This window comes from Buceros rhinoceros, unplaced genomic scaffold, assembly GCF_000710305.1.
Source record: "Buceros rhinoceros silvestris isolate BGI_N320 unplaced genomic scaffold, ASM71030v1 scaffold27888, whole genome shotgun sequence".
NCBI lineage: Eukaryota > Metazoa > Chordata > Aves > Bucerotiformes > Bucerotidae > Buceros > Buceros rhinoceros.
The window spans coordinates 1,676-24,411 of NW_010428999.1; the positions used below are offsets into that span (position 1 = coordinate 1,676).

Here is a 22,736-nt window from a genome sequence, read left to right on the forward strand (position 1 = left end):
TCTTAAAAACTACTGAAGCCTTTATTATAGCCCTGGTTTTATATCTCTTGGTTCACTGTGAAATGTGCATGTTCTCTTGGAGCTCAAGTTACACGCAGCAGTGATAAATTCCAGAAACTTCACGCTCTTGGTTCTTCAACCTGAATAAATCGGGTGTAATGACTAGGTCTGCAGCATGCGGTGGACTGATGGCAGGGCCAGCAGCAGCGTATCTTCAGGAGGGCCCTTTGTGTGACTTCACATGCTCAGTCGGATTTCTGTGATTTAATTTCATCAGACAGCTGATAGCTCTAACGCGTCAATGCCTATTCAGTGTTGAAGGTGACGCTATCAAGGTTTACGTGAGGGTACGTCCCCCCTCGGAGGGAACTGCGCTGACCGATGGAGAGCAAGGCTTGTGTCTGTCTGTCCTCTCCGCAAACACCATCCGCCTGCATTCGAAGCCCGAGCCAAAGATCTTCACGTTCGATTATGTGGCAAATATGGAAACAACGCAGGTAATAACATCCAGGGTCTTGTAGTTTTGCAGTTTTCACCCAGATTTTTGACAGCTGCTAAGCTAAACCTTTCTAAAGGAGTAAAGCCTGATGTCTTATTTTTTTGCAGAGGTAATTGAAGTAACTGGTAATTAAAACTGAAGTTTCTGTTTGTAAATGCCCCTCTAAGACCATGGACAGAAAATAAACCCCCTGTTGAGACATAAAACCCATAAAAATAGCTGGAGTCAGCTGATACTAAAGATGTGATTTGTTTCTTAGGAACTTAGGAGTTTATCTTCTATTTGTTATATTTCCTTCTTGTACATTTGCCTTTTAAACGCTGTTTGTCTGGGACGGGTAGTACTGGAGGAAAATCCTTCTCTTTCGTTTTCATAATACTGCGTTTGAAATTCTCAACATCATTTTAATTCCTATAAGACTTCAATTCCCTTTAACTGCAGTTTCCAAAGCCAAACCTGCCCACCCCCTCCCACATGCTGCGGGCTGTTATTTGCGGCCAGGCTCTTCCCGCAGGTCTGAGAGACGCAGCCAAAGCCGCGGCTGTGCAGATTTGTGGAACGTGCCATTGTGCGGCGGCAAATGTCGAAAGTGAATAAGGTTTGATAAGTCTTAGGCTCAGTTTTGACCTGCTGATGATATAAACCACATAATGTCATCGAAGACACTGGACCAACACTGACACCGTGTACATTTGAAAGCCGTTACATTCCTTGATAAACTAAAGGGAAAAGAGTAATTATTTTGAGGGAGTGACTCCTCTCACAAAGCCTTGGGCTCTGCTGTTCCGCTGTGGGAACCCCAGGCGTCATGATATACGTCTGACCTTCAGGAACGTGCCTCTTGGATACGTTATAAAGTTATGGCATAGAAAAAACTGACATAGAGATACTTAAACGCGTGGTGCCAAGTGCCTTCTGTGTCCCTTGTCCTCAGGAGTCGGTCTTCTCAAGCGTGGCCAAAAATATTGTGGAATCGTGTATGAATGGCTACAACGGCACCATCTTTGCATAGTAAGTCGTTTCCTGGGATCTCACAGCAATCGTGTTCACGAGTAGATGCAGGTTGAAGTGCCAGAGCCAGCTTAATGTTACACTAAACTGTGGAAGTGCTTCCTCGGTGCAGCACAGTTACTGCTGTTTGCCCACAAGCGAGGGGTTTTCTTGTACTATTAAAACTAGTTGTTTTCAGTATGTCCATAGCAAAACGGGATGGAAATCACTCTAACTTGGTATTTGTCCAGCTCAACTCTTTAGTCAGTCGTAGCTGCCTGTGGGAACGCTCATGGCTGATGATGGTTTTAACTTTCAGTGTGTTTTTAGAGTAGAAATATGTCCATGACTAGTAGCACAAATATTATTACTCTCAATATTTTGTCATTTGAGAACTGAGGAAGCGCTGTGGTCAAAAAGGCCTGATCTAATCAAAACCTTCCTGGGATTTTTAGCTGAGCCACAGCATTTGCGGAGCTGCAAAGTGAAGACAATATACAAATGTGGGAAAATGGAGAGAAATTGCCCCAGAGTTTCTCTACCATGATTAATAACTGTGGTTTAAAAAAAAAAAGATAAATTTGACTTAAAAATATTTTCTCCTTTGGGATTTATATGCACTAAGTAGCACAAAACCCAAAAGATAGACCCAAAATTAGTTTAACACATATATTTGAAAGCCTTCACTTTAATGCCAAGCTCCACTATTTCCCTTTCCACAGAAATGAGGAAGAAAATGGTGCGTGGCAGGGGAGGGAAAAGGTGATTTATCTAACACAATTTCACAGCCAAATTTGCTGCTCTATTTTTGTATCTTTTTAGCTGACTGAGTTTTCAGCTTGTCTCTGGCTCTTTTTATCTTCAATGTAGAAGAATTTTAATTTTTTATTAATTTTAAGCTGTTATTTCTCCTTAAGAGATGCAGATTAATGACAAATTCAGAGATAGAAAAAAGCTTTATCTAACTTTTTTTCCTTTCTTTTCTCTTAGCGGCCAGACTGGGTCAGGAAAAACCTTTACTATGATGGGTAAGTGCACGAGAGAGCTTCATCTTTCAGTAGTTTCTTAGATGGGTTTCTGAAATTTGAGACCTGTCTGCGTGCGAAGGGATCCCCTTGCAATCTTGTTCTTCATGCTGTGGTGGTTTAAATGCATTAATAATGTGCTTGACATTAGAAAGTTACTGAAATAACTGAACCCAACACGTTCGAGGAGTACACAGGAATTAAGTAAATGTGGGGCCAAACCCACCCCTTGTTGGTTAGGGCAGCTGTGCCTGCACACCTGTACGTGTTTTCTGAGGAAGCCCAAGGAGCTGAGACTGTGTCAGACTTAGGTAACCTATGGGCAGGTAAAATAAACTTCCACAAGCATCACTTAGACTGTATATAAATCTGATTGTGGAATTATTATCTTATATCTTGCAAGTGGATTTCATTGCATTTCTTCTGTGGTTTTTCCATAAACAGACTAAAACCTGTTTGCTGAAATATTCTGTAATGACGCCTTGAAAAGATCAACCATCACTCTTGCGCAGTACTAATTTATATATTTCTTTTCATTAAAAATCTCTTCAGGACCATCTGATTCTGATAATTTCACTCACAGCCTGAGAGGTGTCATTCCACGGAGCTTTGAATATTTATTTTTCCTAATTGAACGTGAAAAAGAAAAGGTACGTTTATTTCTTGCAGTGCAAGGGATGTCTCGTATCACGGGTAAGTCAGGACTCTGCGGTAAGGTGGGCGAGAGGCCGTTGAGCTTACAGGGTAAATTTACAGGGTAAATGACGGTGTTTTTCAGGCTGGCAGCGGCAAGAGTTTTCTCTGCAAATGCTCATTTATTGAAATCTACAACGAGCAGATATTTGACTTGCTCGATTCTGCTTCAGCTGGGCTCTTCCTCCGAGAGCACATCAAGAAGGGAGTCTTTGTTGATGGTGCTGTTGAGCAGGTGTTGGCGTCTGCCGCTGAAGCGTACCAGGTATTTTGTGCCACTTTCTAGTGTTTGCACTGTTTATCTTGATGCCTATTTGGTAAATACTCCTCTGAGTAACAGGTATCTTCTGTCTGCACGCTGTCTGTGACAGCCTCTTGCCCTCTCTCCAATCTTCTGCTAATTAAGCAGCGTGTGTGTCCAGAAATGGTCAGGTTTATTTCTCCATGGATGAGACACGTACACATAGCGCTTCTCTGACTCCAAATGCTTTTTACCGCCAGGATCAGATATGTGATGTTTTTGAGCAGCACTGACACTTGAAGGAAAGAAGTGGATATTATCATTAGTGCTTTTATTAAGCTTGACTGCATCTATATTTTTTCACTTTTAAAATACTTTTACTAGGAAAAAAAAGTGAGAAAGTCCTTGAGATTTTGGAGAGCTGTCCCACTGCGATACTGTTTGTCACCTGTCTGTAAGTACTGGGTACAGTCCGAGATACTTGACCTTGGATGTCGGTTTTGTGCTTAGGTGTTAACTATGGGCTGGAGAAACCGTCGTGTGGCATCGACCTCGATGAACAGAGAATCCTCAAGGTCACACGCCGTTTTCACCATCACAGTGGAGTCCATGGAGAAGAACAACGAGGTTGTTAACATCCGGTCCTCCCTGCTCAACCTGGTAGACCTGGCAGGGTCCGAGCGGCAGAAGGACACCCATACAGAAGGGCTGAGGCTAAAGGTTAGTTCTGTCCTACCTGGGGCACCTTTCTGCTTCCACCAGATCCGCCCACCTTTGTTCTCTCCTTTCTTTAGGAAGCGGGGAACATAAATCGATCTCTAAGTTGCCTGGGCCAAGTAATCACAGCGCTCGTTGATGTGGGTAACGGAAAACAGAGGCACATTTGTTACCGGGATTCCAAGCTCACGTTTCTGTTACGGGTAATAAATACCCTCTGGATTTTATATGCTGCTTGGGAGGTAGAAAAAATTACTTGCTTGGGTTGTTTTTTTTTACTTTAAAAAGCTGAACTTGGGTACATTAAAAATTTGCTTCAATATTGGGCGAGTGGAAGAAAGCTTGAAAAATAGCTTTTTACCTCAACAGACTTCCAGTGCATTTATTGCTGTTAACTGAAGACAAATTGATTTGCGCTCCAACTATTACATATTTGCAAGTTTTTTAACAAAAAAGGAAATGTTTCCACCCCTACAATTTGGGAAACACTGCGTGTCTCGGTGTAATAGTGAGAGATCAGTTGAAATGTTTGACAGCGTTTCCAGAATTAGCCTGCATGTGTGAAGTGTTGGGACGGTGTTAAGAACTAGATAAATGTTCCATTTCCTCCTTGAGAGCCTCTGGGCTCCGGGGAAAAAAGATGGGAACAAGCAAAGATCTGTCAGATGCCAGCACTCACCCAAATTCTGCTAATTACCAAGATAACAGTGAAGCAGCTACTTTATTCCCTGGTTTTTTCCCTCTCCCCACTGCTCAGGTGTAACAAAAAAAAAAAAGCTCAGGTGGTTGATAAGTAATAGAGTCAGGGGTTTGAAAACCCAAATAAAGTCCATTTACAGTCACATCCTTTATACCCACATTTGAAATGAAATTGCAGCAACATACCCAGGGTGGAGATGTGTTCGGTGAAATCCCTTCTGCAGCCTGTCCGAAGCCGTACCCAGTAGCTCTTAGGTCACCAAGTCTGCACTAACAGGGCTAACTTCACGTTCCTACCTAGGATTCCCTTGGAGGTAACGCAAAGACGTGTATAATCGCCAATGTGCACCCGGGATCCAGGTGTTTTGGTGAGACACTGTCCACGCTGAATTTTGCACAGCGAGCAAAGTTGATTAAAAACAAGGTGAGAAAAGTCTCTCGATGTCGTTAGTGTTGCAACAAGCGGTTTCTTGCCTGTTAAACTGATGGCTCATCAAGGTGTGTGCTCACTGCTCGATCTCAGAGCACTTCACTAGGAAAAGCGAAATGTAAATCTGTACTGACAATGAAAACTGTCATAAAAAATGTAGATTCAGTGGTACTTCAGTGCATCTGTTTTTTAGATGTGCTAGCACCCAAAATGGGATTTCCTGAGAGTGGGGTTTGAAAGTCGGTTGGCATCTGACTGGAAACTACTTCCTTCCTCATACTCCTTTGTTGGTCAAAAAGCTCCAGACAAAGTTCTGCAGAAAACATCAGATATCAGATTTTCTTAACCAATATTTTTTAGCTAAAGTGCAACTTACTGGTTTCTCAGTCAGTGGACCATTGCCTTTCCCAGGAGCTCTTCCTTTCCTGAGGTGCAAAGGCTCCTCAGCAGTTTTGCTGCTTTGCAGCCTTCCAGTTTTCTCTTACCCTATAAAATCTGAGAGATTTATTTGTACCTTCTCTTGCCATGTTTCTGAAGGCCGTGGTGAATGAAGACACACAAGGAAACGTGAACCAGCTGCAAGCCGAGATCAAGAAGCTGAAAGAGCAGCTTGCTCAGCTTGCTTCAGTGCCCTCTGTGCATGACATCTCTGTGTCACGAGGTAAGAGCTGGGCTGAGCAGGGAGAGAATCGCTGCTGTTGTAGCCTGGAGCGCTGGAGCCTTCTTTAATTCATTAAGTTTCTGAACAATTAGTATTTTTGAAGGAACTGACCCACAGACATTGCCTTTGTCTTATGGGTCCCATTGCCTGTATTTGTATCTAATATTTTGCAGAAATTGTTTATGTGATTTTATGTTCTTCCTCTCATAATTTGGTGTACTGGGCTGTGGTTTTAATTATATCATCATAATTGACGGATAAATACCTAGAATGCTCTCCCAGCTGCTACGAGGTGTGCTGCCTAATCCTTTAAGGAACCAGAAGTTTACATGGGATAGCTTGTGTGTTTAGCTCAGATAATGATAATGCTGTGTTCTTTTTAAGCTCAGGACTGGGGTTTTTTTCTCCCTTTTCGCTTTTTACCCCTTCGGGGAGATCCTAAGAAGGTTGTTTCTTTTCAAAAAAAGATTGATTTCAATGGGAGACAGTAATGGGGGGTTATGTGATTTTTTTTTTTTTTTTTTTTTTTTTTTTTTTTTTTTTTTTTCTTCCAGCAGCTTTTCTCTAGCCCATTGTGTCTGTGATACAGATCCCAGCACAGCTTTCTGTGTAACTGCTCACTGAAATACGCTGCCTTATGGTAGATTACAAGGTCATAAACTTAGTCTTGTAACTCTTAGCGTGTTCCTGAGTCAGCTTCCCTGACCTTGCCGAGAAACAGAACATCCAGCAACAGAAGTTACTACGGAAGTTAGACTTGTCTGATGTAAAGCATCTGTGGTTGAGTTTTCCTAGGAAAAAGTCCCTCTCTGTTCACGTACACATTGAACCAGTAGTTATTGTGCACCTAGATACTATCGTAATGATTTAGTATTCCAGAACTGAGTAGTCTCATCTGCATGAGGATGTTCAGGAAAGCTATTTTTAATTTCTAAAGTGTATTAGTTAAACCCTTTTAATCCCTTGCGTGGATGCTTTTGTTCCAGATAAAATCAGTAATTGTTCACTCTATTCATGCTTATTTTCCTCAATTTCCTTCTCATAAACCAGTTAGTCCACTTCTAATATGGACAAACTGCCATAATAACGCCCATAATGGCTGAGTGTTATCAAATTAATTTCCGAGGGGAGTTGCATTTTATAGATATACTCAGCCCAACAGACTGATTTCTTTATTTCAGTACAAGTTCATCATAAAGCCATTTAATGCTTGAACAACTGTGTTAATGATACAGTCATGGATATTGACTCTGCTCTTTATCAGCACTTGCAGGTGACTGAGAATTGCTGTCCAAACTTCTTTGCTCTGGGCATGGCACATGATCTTTGTGGAGGAGTTATACTGCTGGAAGAAAGTATTTACATTTTCTTTACACAGCCGTCATGTTATGTGTGGAGGAAAACCTGCTTAACTCCTATTTTAATAAATACAGCATTTGGTTCTGTGACTTACAGGTGCTGTTGAAAAAGGGAAGGACAACATAGATTACATGAGCAACTTTCTCGAAGCCATGTTGTTCTGGGAGAGAGCAGAAGGTGAAAAGAAGGTAAGGAAGTGTGTTCTCTGAGAGACCTGTGAGCGAATGGAAACTGCCCATCTGCATGATATTCCTTGGGTTTTGAATAAAAATACTCTGTCCAAAGATACTAAGGTTTGGTAACAAGGGAACCTAGTTGAATGACACTTAAGATAAAGGGTCTGGAGCACAAGTGCGCTGGGGAGCTGGTGAGGGACCGGGGTGGCATTTAGGCTGGAAAATAGGAGGCTCAGGGGAGACCTTCTTGCTCTCAACAACTCCCTCACAGGAGTTAAATGAGTTTTGTGTCACTTGTCGATGTGTGAGATACCTGCACCTTAAACTTCCATTTTTTTCACCAATCTGTATATGTACTTCCTAAGAATTTATTGGAAAAAATCGCTCGGCTAGAAGATCTCTGTGCCAAGAAGGAGAAGTTTATCCAGTCCAATAAAATGATAGTTAAATTCCGTGAAGACCACATTGTTCGCTTGGAGAGACTGCATAAAGAGGCCGGTGGAAGATTATTGCCCAAAGAGCAAGATGATCTCCTCAGGGAACTGCGGGAGGAACTGCAGGTGCTCCGAGAACAGGTAAGTCTTTGGTTTTTCCTTTCTAGAATAATCTTCTCTTGGGAGAACAGCTCACGTGACTGAGTTTTGTGGTGGGTGGATACAGCCTTTTTAGGAAAGAAGAGGATGGGTGGTGGATTCCTTTACAGAAGCATCTCAAACGCAAGGAGTTTCCCTCCCTGCATAACTGAGCTCCAAAGTGATGGGGGGGAAATTAAGTGCAGCAGTCAGGACAGTCATTGAGGGGCTATCGAATCCCCGCGGTGGCATGCAGAGACAGCCTTAAAGACAGAGCTCAAAGCTGGAACTGGAAAGATGTCAAGAGCAGTGAGAAAATCTACTGCTTTACTACCAGTAAAAGAGTAAACATGTGAAATGTCAACCCGCTGTCTTTGAGAGCAGACTCCAAGGGAGGAGAAAACTAACAAAAAGAGAAAAAAAAAGAATTAGGGCAGTTTTGACTGCTATTAGGGAACACCTTTTCTCCTCTTCCATTACAATGTAATGCTTAAAGGCAGAGGCGACCTAGCTAGATATGTATGGCACTGTCTGGAGAATAAACGCTGCTGAATAAAACACTGCTTACCCCAGATGGAGCAACACCCCCGCATTGCCAAGTATGCCATGGAGAACCATAACCTCCGAGAGGAGAACAAGAGACTTCGGTCTTTACAGTCAGTTAAAAAAGCTCAAGAAATTGATGCTCAGACCGTCGCAGAACTAGAAAAGGCTTTTTTGGAAGCTTCAGCCACAGAGAGAAATACTGGAGGTAAAACTAAATTAACTATAAAACTAAACACAATTAACTGTGTTTCTGTGGTGTCCGGCAGTGTTGGAAATGTTGCCTGTCTTGATGTGGCTTTGTCTTGTACAAAGTGGTACCTGAAGACTTATTCTGCAAATGCAGAAACAGAGAATTTGGGTTCTTGTGCATCTTGTGAACACCCACAATCTCATTTTGTCGTCCTTCCTTGTCATGAAGAGTGCAGTAAGACTAATTTTTCTACTGTTTTTCACATGGCCTCTTGCTAATACCCACTTTCTTCAATCCCTGCTTCTGTGCTGTACAAAACCCTACAGAGGCTTTCGCTGTGGTAAAACAATATCCCTGAGCTGCTCTGTGACATGTTTGTCTTTAGGTCATCATTTACACTCCACCACCATATCAGTGGAAGGCAACTCGCTGGCATCCGTTGAAAGGCTGAAAGCCCGCCTGCTGCAGACTCAGAGCGAACTGGCGACCTCAAAGCAGGAATATGAAGAGTTTAAAGAGCTAACCAAGTGAGGCAAAACGCTCTAGAGACGGCTTTAAATAATTACTGGTTTTTAAAAGTTAGTCTCAGATCCTGAATATACAGTCTAAGTATGTTCTTTGCGTGAAGAATTTACTGCCCTCGTTCTCCTTAAGGGCAGCCCAAGATAGTGCGGCAGGTCTGAGTAGCACCTCCAGCGTGTGTGTGTGTGTATGTATTCATATACACGTGAATACTACGGCTGAACTTGATCAACCCCATTTCTGAGATTCAGGTCCTGGTACCGGAGATACAAGAAAAATAACTGCGGTTTCAGCAAACGTAACGAAAACCTGGGAGGCCAAAGGGACCTGATTTTTTTACTATTGATGCTCTTTATTGATTACAGTGAATCTAGAGTGTAATTCTAGAAGGACGGGGCACAAGGCAGTTCCATTTTTACCTCATTTTTTTTTTCGCAAAGCAGCTTTGTGATGTCCTGTTTGCTCGTTCATGCAACCGTTCAAATTGGTATTTTTATTCTTAGATTTCTGTTTAGCAAATCCCATGAACATTTTAAGTCGTACCCTCAGTAGATCGTGACGTTATCAGTTCAGCAATCCCTCTGTGGTATCACTAGTGACAATGGTTATTTGTATCTCCATGTATTCATCACTTTCAGCTTCTCAGAACCAATGTATGCTCATTTTTCTGCTGTCTGATAGTCAGAACTACAGTTCTATTCTGCTCCCTGAGTTGTTGTTTTTGCAGAGTAGGATGGCAAGTGATAACATCAAACTGCCAAAAGATTAAATATTCTATTTCCTTTTGTCTGTAGACTTTGCCCCTACAGTGAGGTCAGCAAGGCCAGCTGTCACAGTACCCACAGGGAGCTCTGCAAAACCCCTAATGAAAATTACTCCTAAATTCACTTTAAGTACTGTACAGAGTGATCTTAACAGGCAGCACTTCAAAAAAAAAAACATTCCTTAATGGGTTTTCTTTAATCCTGGCAGGCACCAGCTCAGACCTCTCATAACTGGATAACATATTTAAAGCTTAAAACCGTATTGGTATGGGCGATAGCACCTCCTCATAAAAGGAACCGCAGAGCTCTCCGCTTCTTTCTTACCGTGTAATGGATTTTTTCTGACACGTTTAGTTACCCGTCTGCTTGCTTCATTATGCAAGCACAAATAAGCTGCTTAGCGTTTAAATATTTTTTTACTTTTGAATACATCAGTGTGGCTTCCTTCTCCACATAATGTATTTCAGTGGTTGGGCAAGGGTTCCGCTTCAGTTTGCTCGGTGGCAATGCTGCAGCTTACTCTTACTGACAGGAGAGACCCAGCACTGATGGACTGGTTTTCCTAAACAGGAAGAAGCATATGGAACTGGAATCGGAGCTTCAGTCTCTCCGGAAAGCAAACCACCACCTCGAAAACATTTTGGAGGCCACCAAAGCACACAAGCGCCAAGAAGTCTCTCAGCTACATAAGCTGCACAGAGAAACTCTTAAGGTATGAGAGTAAGTTTAATTAGAAGCACCCATGCTTCCTCCTGAGTTGTGGGAGGACGCTGGTGTCTGTTGGCGTGATGCCTGACCCTAACTAGTGCGCTGGCATGTGGTCCTTGTGTGAGAAACTTGATACTCTGCCTTTTTGTTCTGAAGTACTTGCTGAATGGCTGCTGCTGCCATCAGAGGAGAAATGCGAAAAGGTGCGGTGGTTCAGAACTCACCACTGAGCATTTATTTCACTGTTCTGCTTATAGAACAGTGAAATACCAGACAAGATCTAAATTCCTCTTGACAGTTAAAGACTGCTTTACACATCTTTATACAGAACATAACCACCCCAACCAAAGCGTACCAGCTGAGATCCCGCCTGGTGCCGCGGATAAGCCCAGACCTCCTGGATTACCATTCTGAAGACCTGCCGTGTTCCGAGGAGATGATGGATGACATCCTGAAAGAGCCAGTTCCTCCCGAGATGAACGAGCAAGCGTACGAGGCCATTGCGGAGGAGCTCAAAGTGGCGCAGGTGAATGCTCCGAATAAAAAACCAAAGTCTACATGTAACCTTAGAGCGGGTTTAGCATTAAGTGCTTCCCCCTCGCCAAATACATTTTAGTTTGCCTGGAACTGAAGCGCTTGATGAATAGTTAAGACTTTGCTAAACATTTCTCTAATTTTACCTTGTACTGGGAGAGGCTTTGCAATGAAAATATTGAAAGGGGTTTGAGAGCTGAGTATCATGTTTCAGATATACAGGGTGTTTAAACTTGCACTGTTTTAACCTGGTAACCTGCTTCCAAGGGAGCTTCTTTCTGTCTCTGGCGACAACTACGTGTGGAACAACACTCAAGCCTCCTAATTTAATTCTGCATTATTTGAAGAAGCCTGACAAATAATGCTTGTCTGCCACTGTGCCTTAATTGTCTTGTAGCTTCCCGAAGGGCAGTGATGGTCTTAGCTCACATCAAAGAGTGCTACAGGCCTACCTGAACTCCTCTCTATAACCTGGAACTAACTTCAGCCCATGTAAAACCCTGGCACAACAGCCAAACCCCCTCTGTGATGCTTAACCATAGTACAGAGGTCCTGTAAGGAATTTAGCTAGTGTGCATTTTGAATAACTTCTTGTTAAAGCCTTATTGCTCCAAGATAAACATGTGTCTGAAAACTCGGTGTTTATTGGATTAGGTTCATGTATTCCCTGATGGATTTTCTTGTGTTCTGGTGGCTCAGCAATAGGAGCAATCAGCTACTTAAAATACCAGTTCGTTTTTGAATGTCCTGTTTTCTGGTGGTTCAGGTTGTGAAAAAAGAAAGTAGTTGGCACTTTTCTATTTAGTATGCCCAGACATGTGGCATGGGAGACTAACTGGAAGATGGGTGCTCTAATTCTGAGTCTGTTGTGTCACAGGAGCAAGTGAGCACGCTGCAGACGAAGCTGGATGAAGAGGAAAGCAAGAACATGAAACTCCAGCAGCACATTAATAAACTGGAGCATCATTCTGCACAGATACAGGAGGTGAGAGAACAATATGCTGGAGGGCTCTGTGTGTGTGTGACCGCCACACTCGTGCTACCAGACGTGTTTTAACAGAACGCTGCAGGTTTGGCTGGGGCTGGGTCTTGCTGCTTTAAATGTTGTGATTCTGAGCCTCTGCTTGATCCTAAGTATAAGCAAATAGACACTCAGGTTTTGGCCAACTGCCCGAGTTCGGAAAACAGCAATGGTCACAAGGAAATTCTAAACTTTGGAATACTGAAAATACTGCTCGCCTCAGCTGGAACTGCACTGAAATGTCCTTGCTCCATAAAACATTTACAAGTCCTCCTGGGTTCGATTTAATGCAGAACAGGAGACGAGGCCTGATCTCATCCTGAGCAGTCTCCTTTCTGATACCCCTCTTCCGAAGCACATCCCAGCTGCTCAGCTGGGGGTTGCTTTAATGCACTGTTCAGATAAGGTAATGTCCTCAGTTATATCGAAATTCCTTCTTTCTTGGACTTCTCAGTATTTCAGAGTCACCAAACATGGAATTTAAAGAAAAATGCACCTTGTATTTCGATCGACTGATGAAATGCTCCAACACGTTATCACTGTTGCAGCGTAGTGACTGGCCACTCCTGCCAGTTTCTGGCCACTTTCTCCCATTTAAAAATGTTACTTCTCTTCTCCTCCAGCTTCTTTCATCCGAAAGGAATGACTGGGGTAAAGAACGCCAGGAGCTTCTCGAACAGATAAAATCCCTCGACAAGCAATTCCAAGACAGTCAAAGCAAGACCAATAGTAAGTCTGTGTAACACTGAAATTCCATGTGAAGTTTTGAGGTGTCTTAGTGTTCTGAATCAACAGTAGCACATGCTGAGTAACTGTTTGTGGTGTTAGTCCTACTGGTCTGGTTCTTTTTAAAAGAAAAAATTCTTGAATACTTGCAGAATGGCTTTTCTCTGCCCAATATACAGTCTTCAAAATGGTTCTCTGTCCGCTGTGAATGCGAAGGGACACGGGACAGAATGTTTTCAAATAAAAATGGTAACTGAAAACAAAGGGCAGATCCCCTAGACTTACTGGCCTCTATCTAGTGCAGTTTTCCACATAACAAGGAAAATACTGGTTTGTTTCTTGTCAGTATTGAACAGTGAAGTCTGCGACTTGCGCATCGTCCTTCAGTCTGCAGACAGGGAGCTGTCTGCTGTCAAATCGGAATACGGTGCCTTTAGGGACAAGCAGGAGAAAGATATGAGCCAGCTTTCTGCGAGACACATGGACGTGCAGCTCCAGCTGGACAGCGTCAGGTATGGCGGCAGCTCGGCGAAATGCCTTAGCCCACCCTCTCTTCACCCCTCCGTGATTTAGTTCTTTAATTCACTACCGTGACCTAGTTCTTCTTTTCTGGGGGTGAACTTGCACTTTACATGTCAGATTTAAAGTTGTTGTTATTGCTTATGTTGTTTGCTCATTTATTTTTTCCTCAATTCTTTCCATGCCTGTTTCAGAGCCATGAGGGGGAACATGGTGAAATGAGCAGAAAGAAAATAAAATGAGGCATCCTTAATTTTGGTTTGCTATAGCATTTTCCTGTTAATAGGACATAACTATAAACTCACTGATCTCCAGATCAAGAGACAGTTTGTTTGGGTTTTCTTTTTTCTTTTTTTTTTCAATTTAGTCTTAATTAACTACGGCTTCTCAGTCTGGTCACATGAAGCAGGTAACATAATGATGCTCCTCTAAAAGTACAAGCAGAAAGAAACCTGCCCTGTGCCCTTCATAAATCTGGGGTTTGAGTTTAAAAGAAGTTACCATTTGTGTCAGTCACTTCTTTCCAAACCAGCTGTGCTCAGTGTATTAGCTGAAGATTATAAAATACAATTGATTGGAGTGTTTTTATAATGAAGCACACTCTCACCTTAGTATTGTGGGTGGGTTTGGTTTTTGTAAAGGCTGGAACATGAGAAGATCCTTGAGGAAAAAGCAAGCCTGCAGGATGACTACGACAACCTGCAGGAAGTGGCGAAGTTTGAGACGGATCAACTGAAGCAACAACTTGAGGACAGAAAACAAGAAGCAGAAGCGATGAAAACTGAGCTTTGTGTAAGACAGTTCAGGTTTTTAAAGGATTTTATTATACAGTTACACAGCCAGATTAATTCCTGTTATTGTCTTATCAATAACAGATTCTACAGTAAGAACATGTTTCCTGGTGATTGCGTTTGGAAGACATGACCAGAATCTTTTAAACACAGATTTTTGCAAGCACAGGCTACAAGAGAGATCCCGTGGCGTGCTGTAGTAGCAGGGGTCTGGGCTGAAGCGATCGCTCTGGAAATGTTGAGAGAGATGGGTTAACTAGTGAAGGAAAGAGAAACTGCTTTGGAAAAGAATCTGGACTTGGAAATGCTGGTGACCTTAGACCTCTGTGCCGGCTAAGACTCACTGACTTGTTCTGTGTTTCCAGCGCAGTTCCTTAACCGTGTTCAGAGCGGATGTGAGCTGGTTACAATGCTCTGGGGCCCTCTGGGGTGGGACGCTGTCCTTGAGAGCCTGTCAGACTGCAGTGACTGCAGAGCAGCACTGAGGTCGCCCTCTTTAGAGGAATAATGACAGATTGGAAATTGTTGTGTTAAATTCCTGATAGCCAGATATCTTGAACTGCTTGTTAGGATTTGAAAAAACAAACCCATTCATCTGCTGTTGAAAATGCTAATTTCTGCCGTTAAAGCCTTAAATTAGAGCAACATTACAGCTGCATGATGTTATCATCAAGGGCAGGTGAAAAGAGCCCACTGCTTAACATGAGTAAGAGTTTCCTTGTGAGCTTGTCCAGGACAAGGCTAAAGCTCTTTCTCTTTCCATTTAAGGTTTGGGGGGGTGGTTTCAGTCATCTTAGGAGTTTGTTTAGATTTTTATTTTGGTTTAAATTATTCTAAAGAGCTTATATTGTAACTTGTTCTAACATCTATTTTGATATTCTAGAACCTTTTGAAACTCCTGAAAACAGAAAAAGAACATAATGAAAAACTCACTTTACAATTACAGGAAGACAAAGAAAACAATTCGAAGTGAGTTTTAATTAGCGGTGGGGGTTGTTTTTACCGATGTCAGTGGTTTTGCCCTGTGCTGGGTTTTGTGTTGGGTGGGGATCCTGTTGATAGGGGTGGTGTGTCAAAGTTCCACTCCCAGTGGCAGTGTATAGCTCAAAACTAAACAGTCAGTCTTTGGTACACCACCGAGAAGGTGATAGTTAAAGAACTCTTCCAAAAAAAGCGCAAATAAGCATAAATTTCTCAGAGCTGATTCTTGGTAAAGCTCTCCTGTGTTCTGGTTAGATTTCTCACTAGAAATACAATTTCTTCTCCAGGGAGCTGTTGAAAATACTTGAAAAATCCCAGGTGGAGAAACCATCCTCTGAGATGACAACACGGTGTGAGCAGCAGGTACAGCAGCAGAACTAAATGTCTAAATCATGTGTCCCTGCATGTCCTCATGCATTAATGGCAATTTTATTGGTGAATTCACTGTTCTGCTGATCACCAGCAAAATAAATGTAGAGTTCTCCAGTTTCAGATTGTTTTGTTGATTTAAGTTACCACTTAATTTTTCTGGTAAGGTCGACAACTTAGTTCTTTTTTTCATGGCTTTGTGCTTTACAAAATATACTTCAAAAGTAATTAAGTCTCTCCTTCACAATTATTATTTCTTCCAGGAAGCAAAACTGCAGAAACTGGAACAGGAGCTGGCTGCTGCTGAAGAGACCATTGCTGCTTTGAAGAAGACAAATGATACTGATAAGGTTTGGGCTGATTTCTGTTACTGACACCCAGGTTTGTGGGTAGCTATGTGCTGTAGTAGGGCTGAACACCCAGAGCCTTTCTGTGATCACTCAGTATTTCTGTGCTGCTGGGCAAGTGGCTGTGTGTCTAGCTAAAATAAATCTCCTTTTACCAGTATGGAGTTTGCAGGGCAGTAGGACACTGGTGTGTGTTCAGAGAAAACACAAGATAACTGAAGGTGAAACTAAAAAAAAAACCAAGGTAGAACAGTCTACTGGACAAAAAATTTGCCATATATTAGGTGAGAAGGATCTGGTATTGCCAGGGGAGTGGCGTTTCTTGAATGTGCCACCTTCCACTGCAAACAAATGTAACCTTGAACTACAGTGCATCTATTGCCCTGTTAGAAACCCGTTACAGCCCACGACTAAAGCCAAGGGTAGGCTCCTCTCCAAACGAACCGAACACAGCGGGCTGTTGAATTCTTTATGGAGGTGCTTAGAAGAAAAGCCAAAGTCTTAACAACAAATTTCCTGTCGCTCCTTTACATGTTTTGTATTGAGGCCTTAATTCCGTTGGTGGTTTGAGATTTGGGGTGGACAAATTATGCGCCAAAGAAAGTCCAGTAATAAAGTATGTGTAAAATCTATATAACGTCTCAGCACTCACTTTTTTTATGTTGTAGGAAGTTGTAACTGACTTGATGAGACAGATCCAGGAGCTGAGATCTTCAATTAATCATAAAACCGAGTCCGTAGATGGGCTGACGAGAGAGCTCGAGGATATAAATGTACGTTCTGTCATTCTGAAGGACATGGTGGTGTTTCTCAGAAGTGGAGGGCAGTGACGCGTCTTATCATGGGTCTCAAACAGCACAACTTGCTGTAGCAGTTTAGAAGGAAACGTCTTTGTTTTGACACGTTGAGCTCTTCTGAACATTTCATGCCTAAGGCTGTCTTGAAAACTGAACTCTTTCCATGTGGTGGGTAAAGAGCAGAGGCTCTGCAGGGACTGATTCACCTCCTGCAAACCCCGCTCAGCTGAGAGTCACATCGAGATTTTCCCAGAAACTGGCAATTTAAGGCCTCAACAATTGAAGCTGAATTGTAAATTCGTTCTTGAGGGAGTGAATTTTTATGTTGCTGATAGTACCGTGTTCTACATCTGAAAACAAGTAGGAAGAAATGCATGTATTTGAATAACTATGAAGAAATATAATGCATCTTTATTAAATTAGGTCTGGTTTGCAAACTGATAGAGCAGCCCACAGAACGCGTTAAACTGCGTGTGTAAGAACTATGAATTCAAGAGAGAAAATGATCAGATAGATTTTTACATTCTTTTTAATAATGGTTTTAGTGGTTAATAGGTACTGTGGTGGCTTATACTTAAATTAATCTTCCTCTGTTCTGACAACTCGTTTCTAACAACATCTCTTGTACAATTACCAAGTATGATGTAGCATTCTGCTTTTAGTCATCGACACAGATTTTAAACGTGTGTGGTTGTTACCAGGTCTGTGATAGACATTTGTCTGTATTCTGTTTGCCAGCTTTCTCTGGGAACACATTTTCATAAAACATTCTAAAATTCAATTTAATATTTTCCCTAGTGCAAGTATAATCTTGCTCTGGCTGCAAAAGAGGAAAGCAAAGGAATCATAGAGGACCAGGAAAAGAAGATTGAAGAACTGAGGGAAACCCTGGAGAGAAGACAAATAGCCGATAACATTGAGGTACAAACACAGACGGTGCTCTGCTGATTATCTGTCCAACACATCAGCTGGACGTGGTTTTGCTTGACATACTTGTGTAAAACTTAACATCACTTCAGTTCAAACTACAGCTAGTTAAAGCAATTTTGTGTGAGATACCTGACAAATTCTGTTAAATTACTACATTACTTGACTTAAATATTTTATGAGCTACTTCATAACAACGTATGCTGAGAGCCTGGTCCAATTTTGCTAAGGCCACTAAGGAGTCATCAGCAGAATTAACAGCAGGCAGCATTAGATGATGCAGCTGAGAAATTAAACCAGGTAGAAGAATGTATTATGTTGACCAGGCTCGCTTCCCCCACTGCTGCTCAGTGCTATTCAGTAACGTTTTTCTTGACCCGTGATTTTTAACTAAAAGCTCCACCTGCTGGAAACAGATGTAGGATGGGTGGCTGAACAAGAAGTTTAGAGCTGAACGCTTGCTACAGCGCGAGAGGGAAAAGGGAGGTGCTTACAGCTGTTAGCAATCTTGGCAACAATGGCAAAACATCTTGAAATGCTTCAGAGGAGCAACTTTGACCTTTCTTTACTCCTCCAATGACTTAAAACAGAGAGACCTTCTGTGTGAAGACTTGCATCATACCACTGAGCAGCTGATGAGGCTGACAGAGGCCTCTAAGAAACACGATTCGTTGCTCCAGTGTGCGCAGGAAGACATAACGAAGAAAGAAGCTCTAATCCAGGAACTCAGGGAACAGGTAAAACCAGGCGTTTCTTCTGGTAATTAGCTCCTTGGGAGGGAGCTGTGCCTAACGGTAGCTCCTGGAAAAGGTTTTGCTTGTCATTTTAGAGCACCTCGTATGCTGTAATCTTGGTGCAGAGCAATGCTGCTTCCCCTAAAAGCAAAGCAGTGGATCCCTGTGAAATGCTTTGGAATGGGTGTCTAGAGATCACAAAACTCGGAAAGCAGAGCGAAATTATCAGGACCTGTGATAACAGAGCAACCCAAGGTCGTCGGCAGCGTAACCCAGGGGATTGCTTTTTCCTCTGCTTACTATTACCCACAAACAGACTCGTTATGTAACAGACGTGACTGTTGAGCTCGATGAATTACACAGTCTGAGAGCGACCTGGAGCTTTTGCAGACCAAATAGCTATTGTTAAGCCAAAGTTTAGCGTTAGTTGTGCGTATTGCGAGCTAATTGAATTCTAATTGGGCTTTCTCCTAGTTGGACAAAATGACAGAAGAACTGGAGAAGAGGAAGAAAGAATATGAACTGAAAATGAAGCAAATTGACTGCTTCGTGGACTCGTCAGTACCGTTTCCTCAGGTATGACGTCTGAGGGAGAAATATTTTCATGGGATGACTGTTAAAACTCACTGAAAAGCATTAATAAACTTTACAGCTGCGGGCTGGGGCCAGGAATTCCAATGGATTGAGAATATAACTTAGATGATGATTTATCTGCCAGGAATTTATTAACACCTGTCTCCAATTAGGTGTTAAAACCTGTAACTCATACAGAGGGGAAACAGTTCTTTACTAACAGTTTGTGGGTTTTGTTTCTTGCCAGTGTCCAAAAACTCCTCCTAATTTTGATGTGAATTTGGCGAAGCTCTTGGAAACTCACGAGCAAGAAATCGCTGATCGACGGGCTTCTGCCATAAACCTGGAGCACCTCGTACATGAGCTGAATGAAGAGCGAGCAGCCAAAAATGAGGAAATTCTACGGCTGAAGGTACTATGAGTTAATCTCCGCAGGCCATTTGTGATGTTAAAATAAGCCAGAGTAGAGGGTTCAGGTTTTTAATGAGCTCTGCTCCATAGTCGGCCTGTTGAAGCAGGGAGGCAGCTCTTGGTCTGCTCGTTACCCAGGCTGGTAACAACTGGTGACAACGTGCTTCAAGCTTCTGTTTTATTCAAAAATAGGTTCAGCTGGAAAATAAAACAGGCATTGCGATTTGGTCTTCAAATAGTGTTTCATTTTTCACTTGCTTAGGAACAACTAAGTGAGCTGGAGAATTTACGTCTGGAAATGCAGATTTTGCTGGAGAACAACAGGAGCTTACAGAGCCTTGTAGAAGCTCACCGCCTAAGCAAGACCAGGTAATGGAAAAGAAAACAAGACAAACCATCTCACTTGTGCCGTTACAGATATTCAGCGGACAGGAGATGTCCAGGTGAATTCAGCCCCAGTTTTATCAGAAGGAACTGGAACCAATTCCATCTTGTGCGCTGACTGGAACCAGTTCCATGTGGTGTGTGGGAGGGTAGGGTGTGAGCTGCCACTCGCAGGCCGGTACCCTGCTGGTGCCTCACCTCACACCAGAGGTACCCTGAGGTTTGCTTCCAACCCTCATCTGTACCGCTTGGTTCTGGACAGAAAAGACTTGGGCTTGTGGCTTTGCTTTTTGGGGTTTAGTTGGTTTTGAATTTTGTAAATAATTAAATAATCTGCTGGGTCATGTCTCGTGAAGAGAAATCTTAACTGGCAGCAAATAATTCTGTTGATATTTAGTGACAATTCTGTTTTAAGGGGCAAGTTAGTAAACAGTAGCTTAGTCTCCTTCCTAGCATTAATGGTTTTTTGCCTTTTAAATGTATTTAAAAGATATTTCCAGAATTTCTATCTTTCTTCAGTGAAGTATCAGTGTTGTCAGTTTTAGAACTGGCTTTCTCGTAAGTATTTAATGTAAAAGAACACTGCTAATTTGCAAAATTCAGGATTCCCATCAGAAGATGCTGTAATTGCTGGTATCTCTGCAGCTCCAATTGCCCTTGCAAAAGCTGGATGAATTTGGGTGGCTTCTGCCAAGGGGCAGTACCGTAATACAACAAGGAAAAAATCTGATTTTTGTTTTTAGCTCTCAGAAGCTGTTAGACTTTTTAAACTGGCATTTAATTAACATGAACCAAAGAACACCTCTCGGACCAAGGCTGTTTATACCAGATATCAAAACCAAGCCACCCAAACTGGGGATGTTGACAAAGATTTTAAGTTTCAAAAGTCTTTTACTTTCTTAGCTTGGCCAGAGCAGCGAGCGGCACCCTTGGATGAAGGAGCTGCTTTCCGCGGCCTTTATGCCCGTGAGCATCGTGAACGACTAAAACATGCACCTCAAACCCGAAGCTGCCTAACTTACATAGTTATATTTTTAATTGTTTTCATTAAAACATTAGTTTCTCTATACTCTGACAAAGGAGAACGTGATGGTCTCGATGTAAAGGTTTAAACCCTTCCAGAGCTGTCTGTGATGGTTGATATTCTGAGTATGAAGGTGTCAAGACAGCCACACACATTTACTGGTTTAATCTGGGTAAGAAGTTGTTGTTACAGTGGGTTTCCTCTGTTTGCGAGAAATTTTCCTCATTCTTGGATTTCCTAGTGATCAGAAAGCTCCTGATGTTCAGTACCTCAAGGACAAAGAGGACGAGATCGCTGAGGAACGACACGCCAAGGTATGTTGTTACCCTGCCGGCATCCACTCCTTTTTTCCTGCTGTGAATTATTACCGTGCTTTCTTTAATTTCTAGCGAGTTCTAACAGACACAGCCTGATACCTCCTCTCTTGAGGTTTCTGACTTGGTCTGACCCCAAAGAACAGGCTGCCTGGTTGCACAATAAACCACAGCACACTCACATCGCCGCATGTGACTCATCTCCACCCAGTCGGAAGGTGCAGGTGGTGTCACTTGCTAGTGTCTGGGCTGTGCCACAGGAAGCTGATGTTGCGGCGGAGGTTGCGGAGAGGAGAACCCCCTGTCAGAGCTCTGCTGTGCATGAATGGGCTGAGAGTTTGCTGTGGGGGAACTGGGAAATGTGTGTGTGCGGCACAGACATAAACTTCTAGTGAGTGTTAGACGCGAATTGCTGGGCAGGAGGATTTTGGAGGATCTGCGATGAGATACGTAGCATCAACTGACAAATTTATCTAGACCCGTATTAAGGATGTAACCGATACTTTTGATCTTTTCCAGAATAAAGCCCTGGAGGAGATGCTGAAAATCAAAGCAGAGTAAGTTTAAATCAAGTCTCTTGAACCGGAGACTTGTATTAAAGTCATTAATACCACAAAGGTCCATTTAGTCCGAGGCCTGAAGCCGTGAAAGGTGTAATTTGGGAAGTATTGTTTACACTTCTGCAAGACGGGCCGAGTTCTTACCCTGTCTCGGCAGCAGGGGGTAGCAGCAGCTCTCGCTCCCCTTTCCAGAAGGGTGGTGGTATATCGGGACAATACCCTGAAATAGGTGGAACCAGAGGAAAACAGTGAAACTGGGACGTTCCGAACAGTTTAAAATGATCAGTGTTTTGAATTCTGTTATATGCAGTGAATTCTAAGCACCATCCTCTTCAAATTAAGTTGCAATACTGTTCATTTTTTTAGTAAGATTGATAATTTTGAGCTTAATTGTTTTCTTTTATATGCTGTTGGCTTAAATTTTTGTGCTTCAGCCTGAATAGTGACAATTGCTTATTACTAAGTGATTCCAAGACTGTGCTACTGGGCAAGCAGTCCTCAAAATTAGTGATTCACACTGTGGATGGAGAGGAGTCAAGAAGTAAAATACTGAGTTAGATAAAAGATAGTTTTAAAATGCCGCTCTGGCTGTTCTTTTCCTAATCTGTACTTGTATAGTGGCCAGATGTCCTCGTATCCGAGTTATTCACGTTTAATTAACACTTCCTACCTAAGTAACTGCTGCCGAGGGTGGAGGTCGTTTTTGTGGTGATTTCAGAAGTAATTCATATTAAGTTTTGCAGAAACCTACCCTGGAATTAGGGGTATTTTGCTAGTTGATGCATTGGGGTTTCATACCTGGCTGGTCTCTGAAATACACTTTATGACAGTGCTACAAGGTCTGGTACAAAATACAAATTACAAATGTTGCAGCGAAAAAAATACAAATGTCGCAAGAAAAAATACCATTTCTTTTATATTATATATAAATA

General features: G+C 42.4%; 1 protein-coding gene across 1 annotated transcript; it reads left to right on the top strand.

Moving 5' to 3' along the window:
- Positions 1–277: 277 nt before the first annotated feature.
- On the top strand, positions 278–21,801 carry KIF15 (kinesin family member 15; the record flags this gene model as incomplete). Its single annotated transcript, XM_010142500.1, has 30 exons — positions 278–497; positions 1,434–1,510; positions 2,480–2,517; positions 3,067–3,164; positions 3,293–3,472; positions 3,959–4,168; positions 4,243–4,368; positions 5,166–5,288; positions 5,832–5,955; positions 7,426–7,502; positions 7,856–8,065; positions 8,636–8,813; positions 9,184–9,325; positions 10,655–10,796; positions 11,121–11,318; positions 12,204–12,311; positions 12,971–13,076; positions 13,420–13,585; positions 14,234–14,384; positions 15,267–15,352; positions 15,652–15,727; positions 15,997–16,083; positions 16,749–16,853; positions 17,676–17,798; positions 18,395–18,541; positions 19,013–19,114; positions 19,359–19,523; positions 19,785–19,891; positions 21,172–21,244; positions 21,764–21,801. Coding segments are annotated over 30 exons (3,783 nt in total), but the record flags the coding sequence as incomplete, so codon positions are not given.
- Between the last annotated feature and the right edge of the window lie 935 nt (positions 21,802–22,736).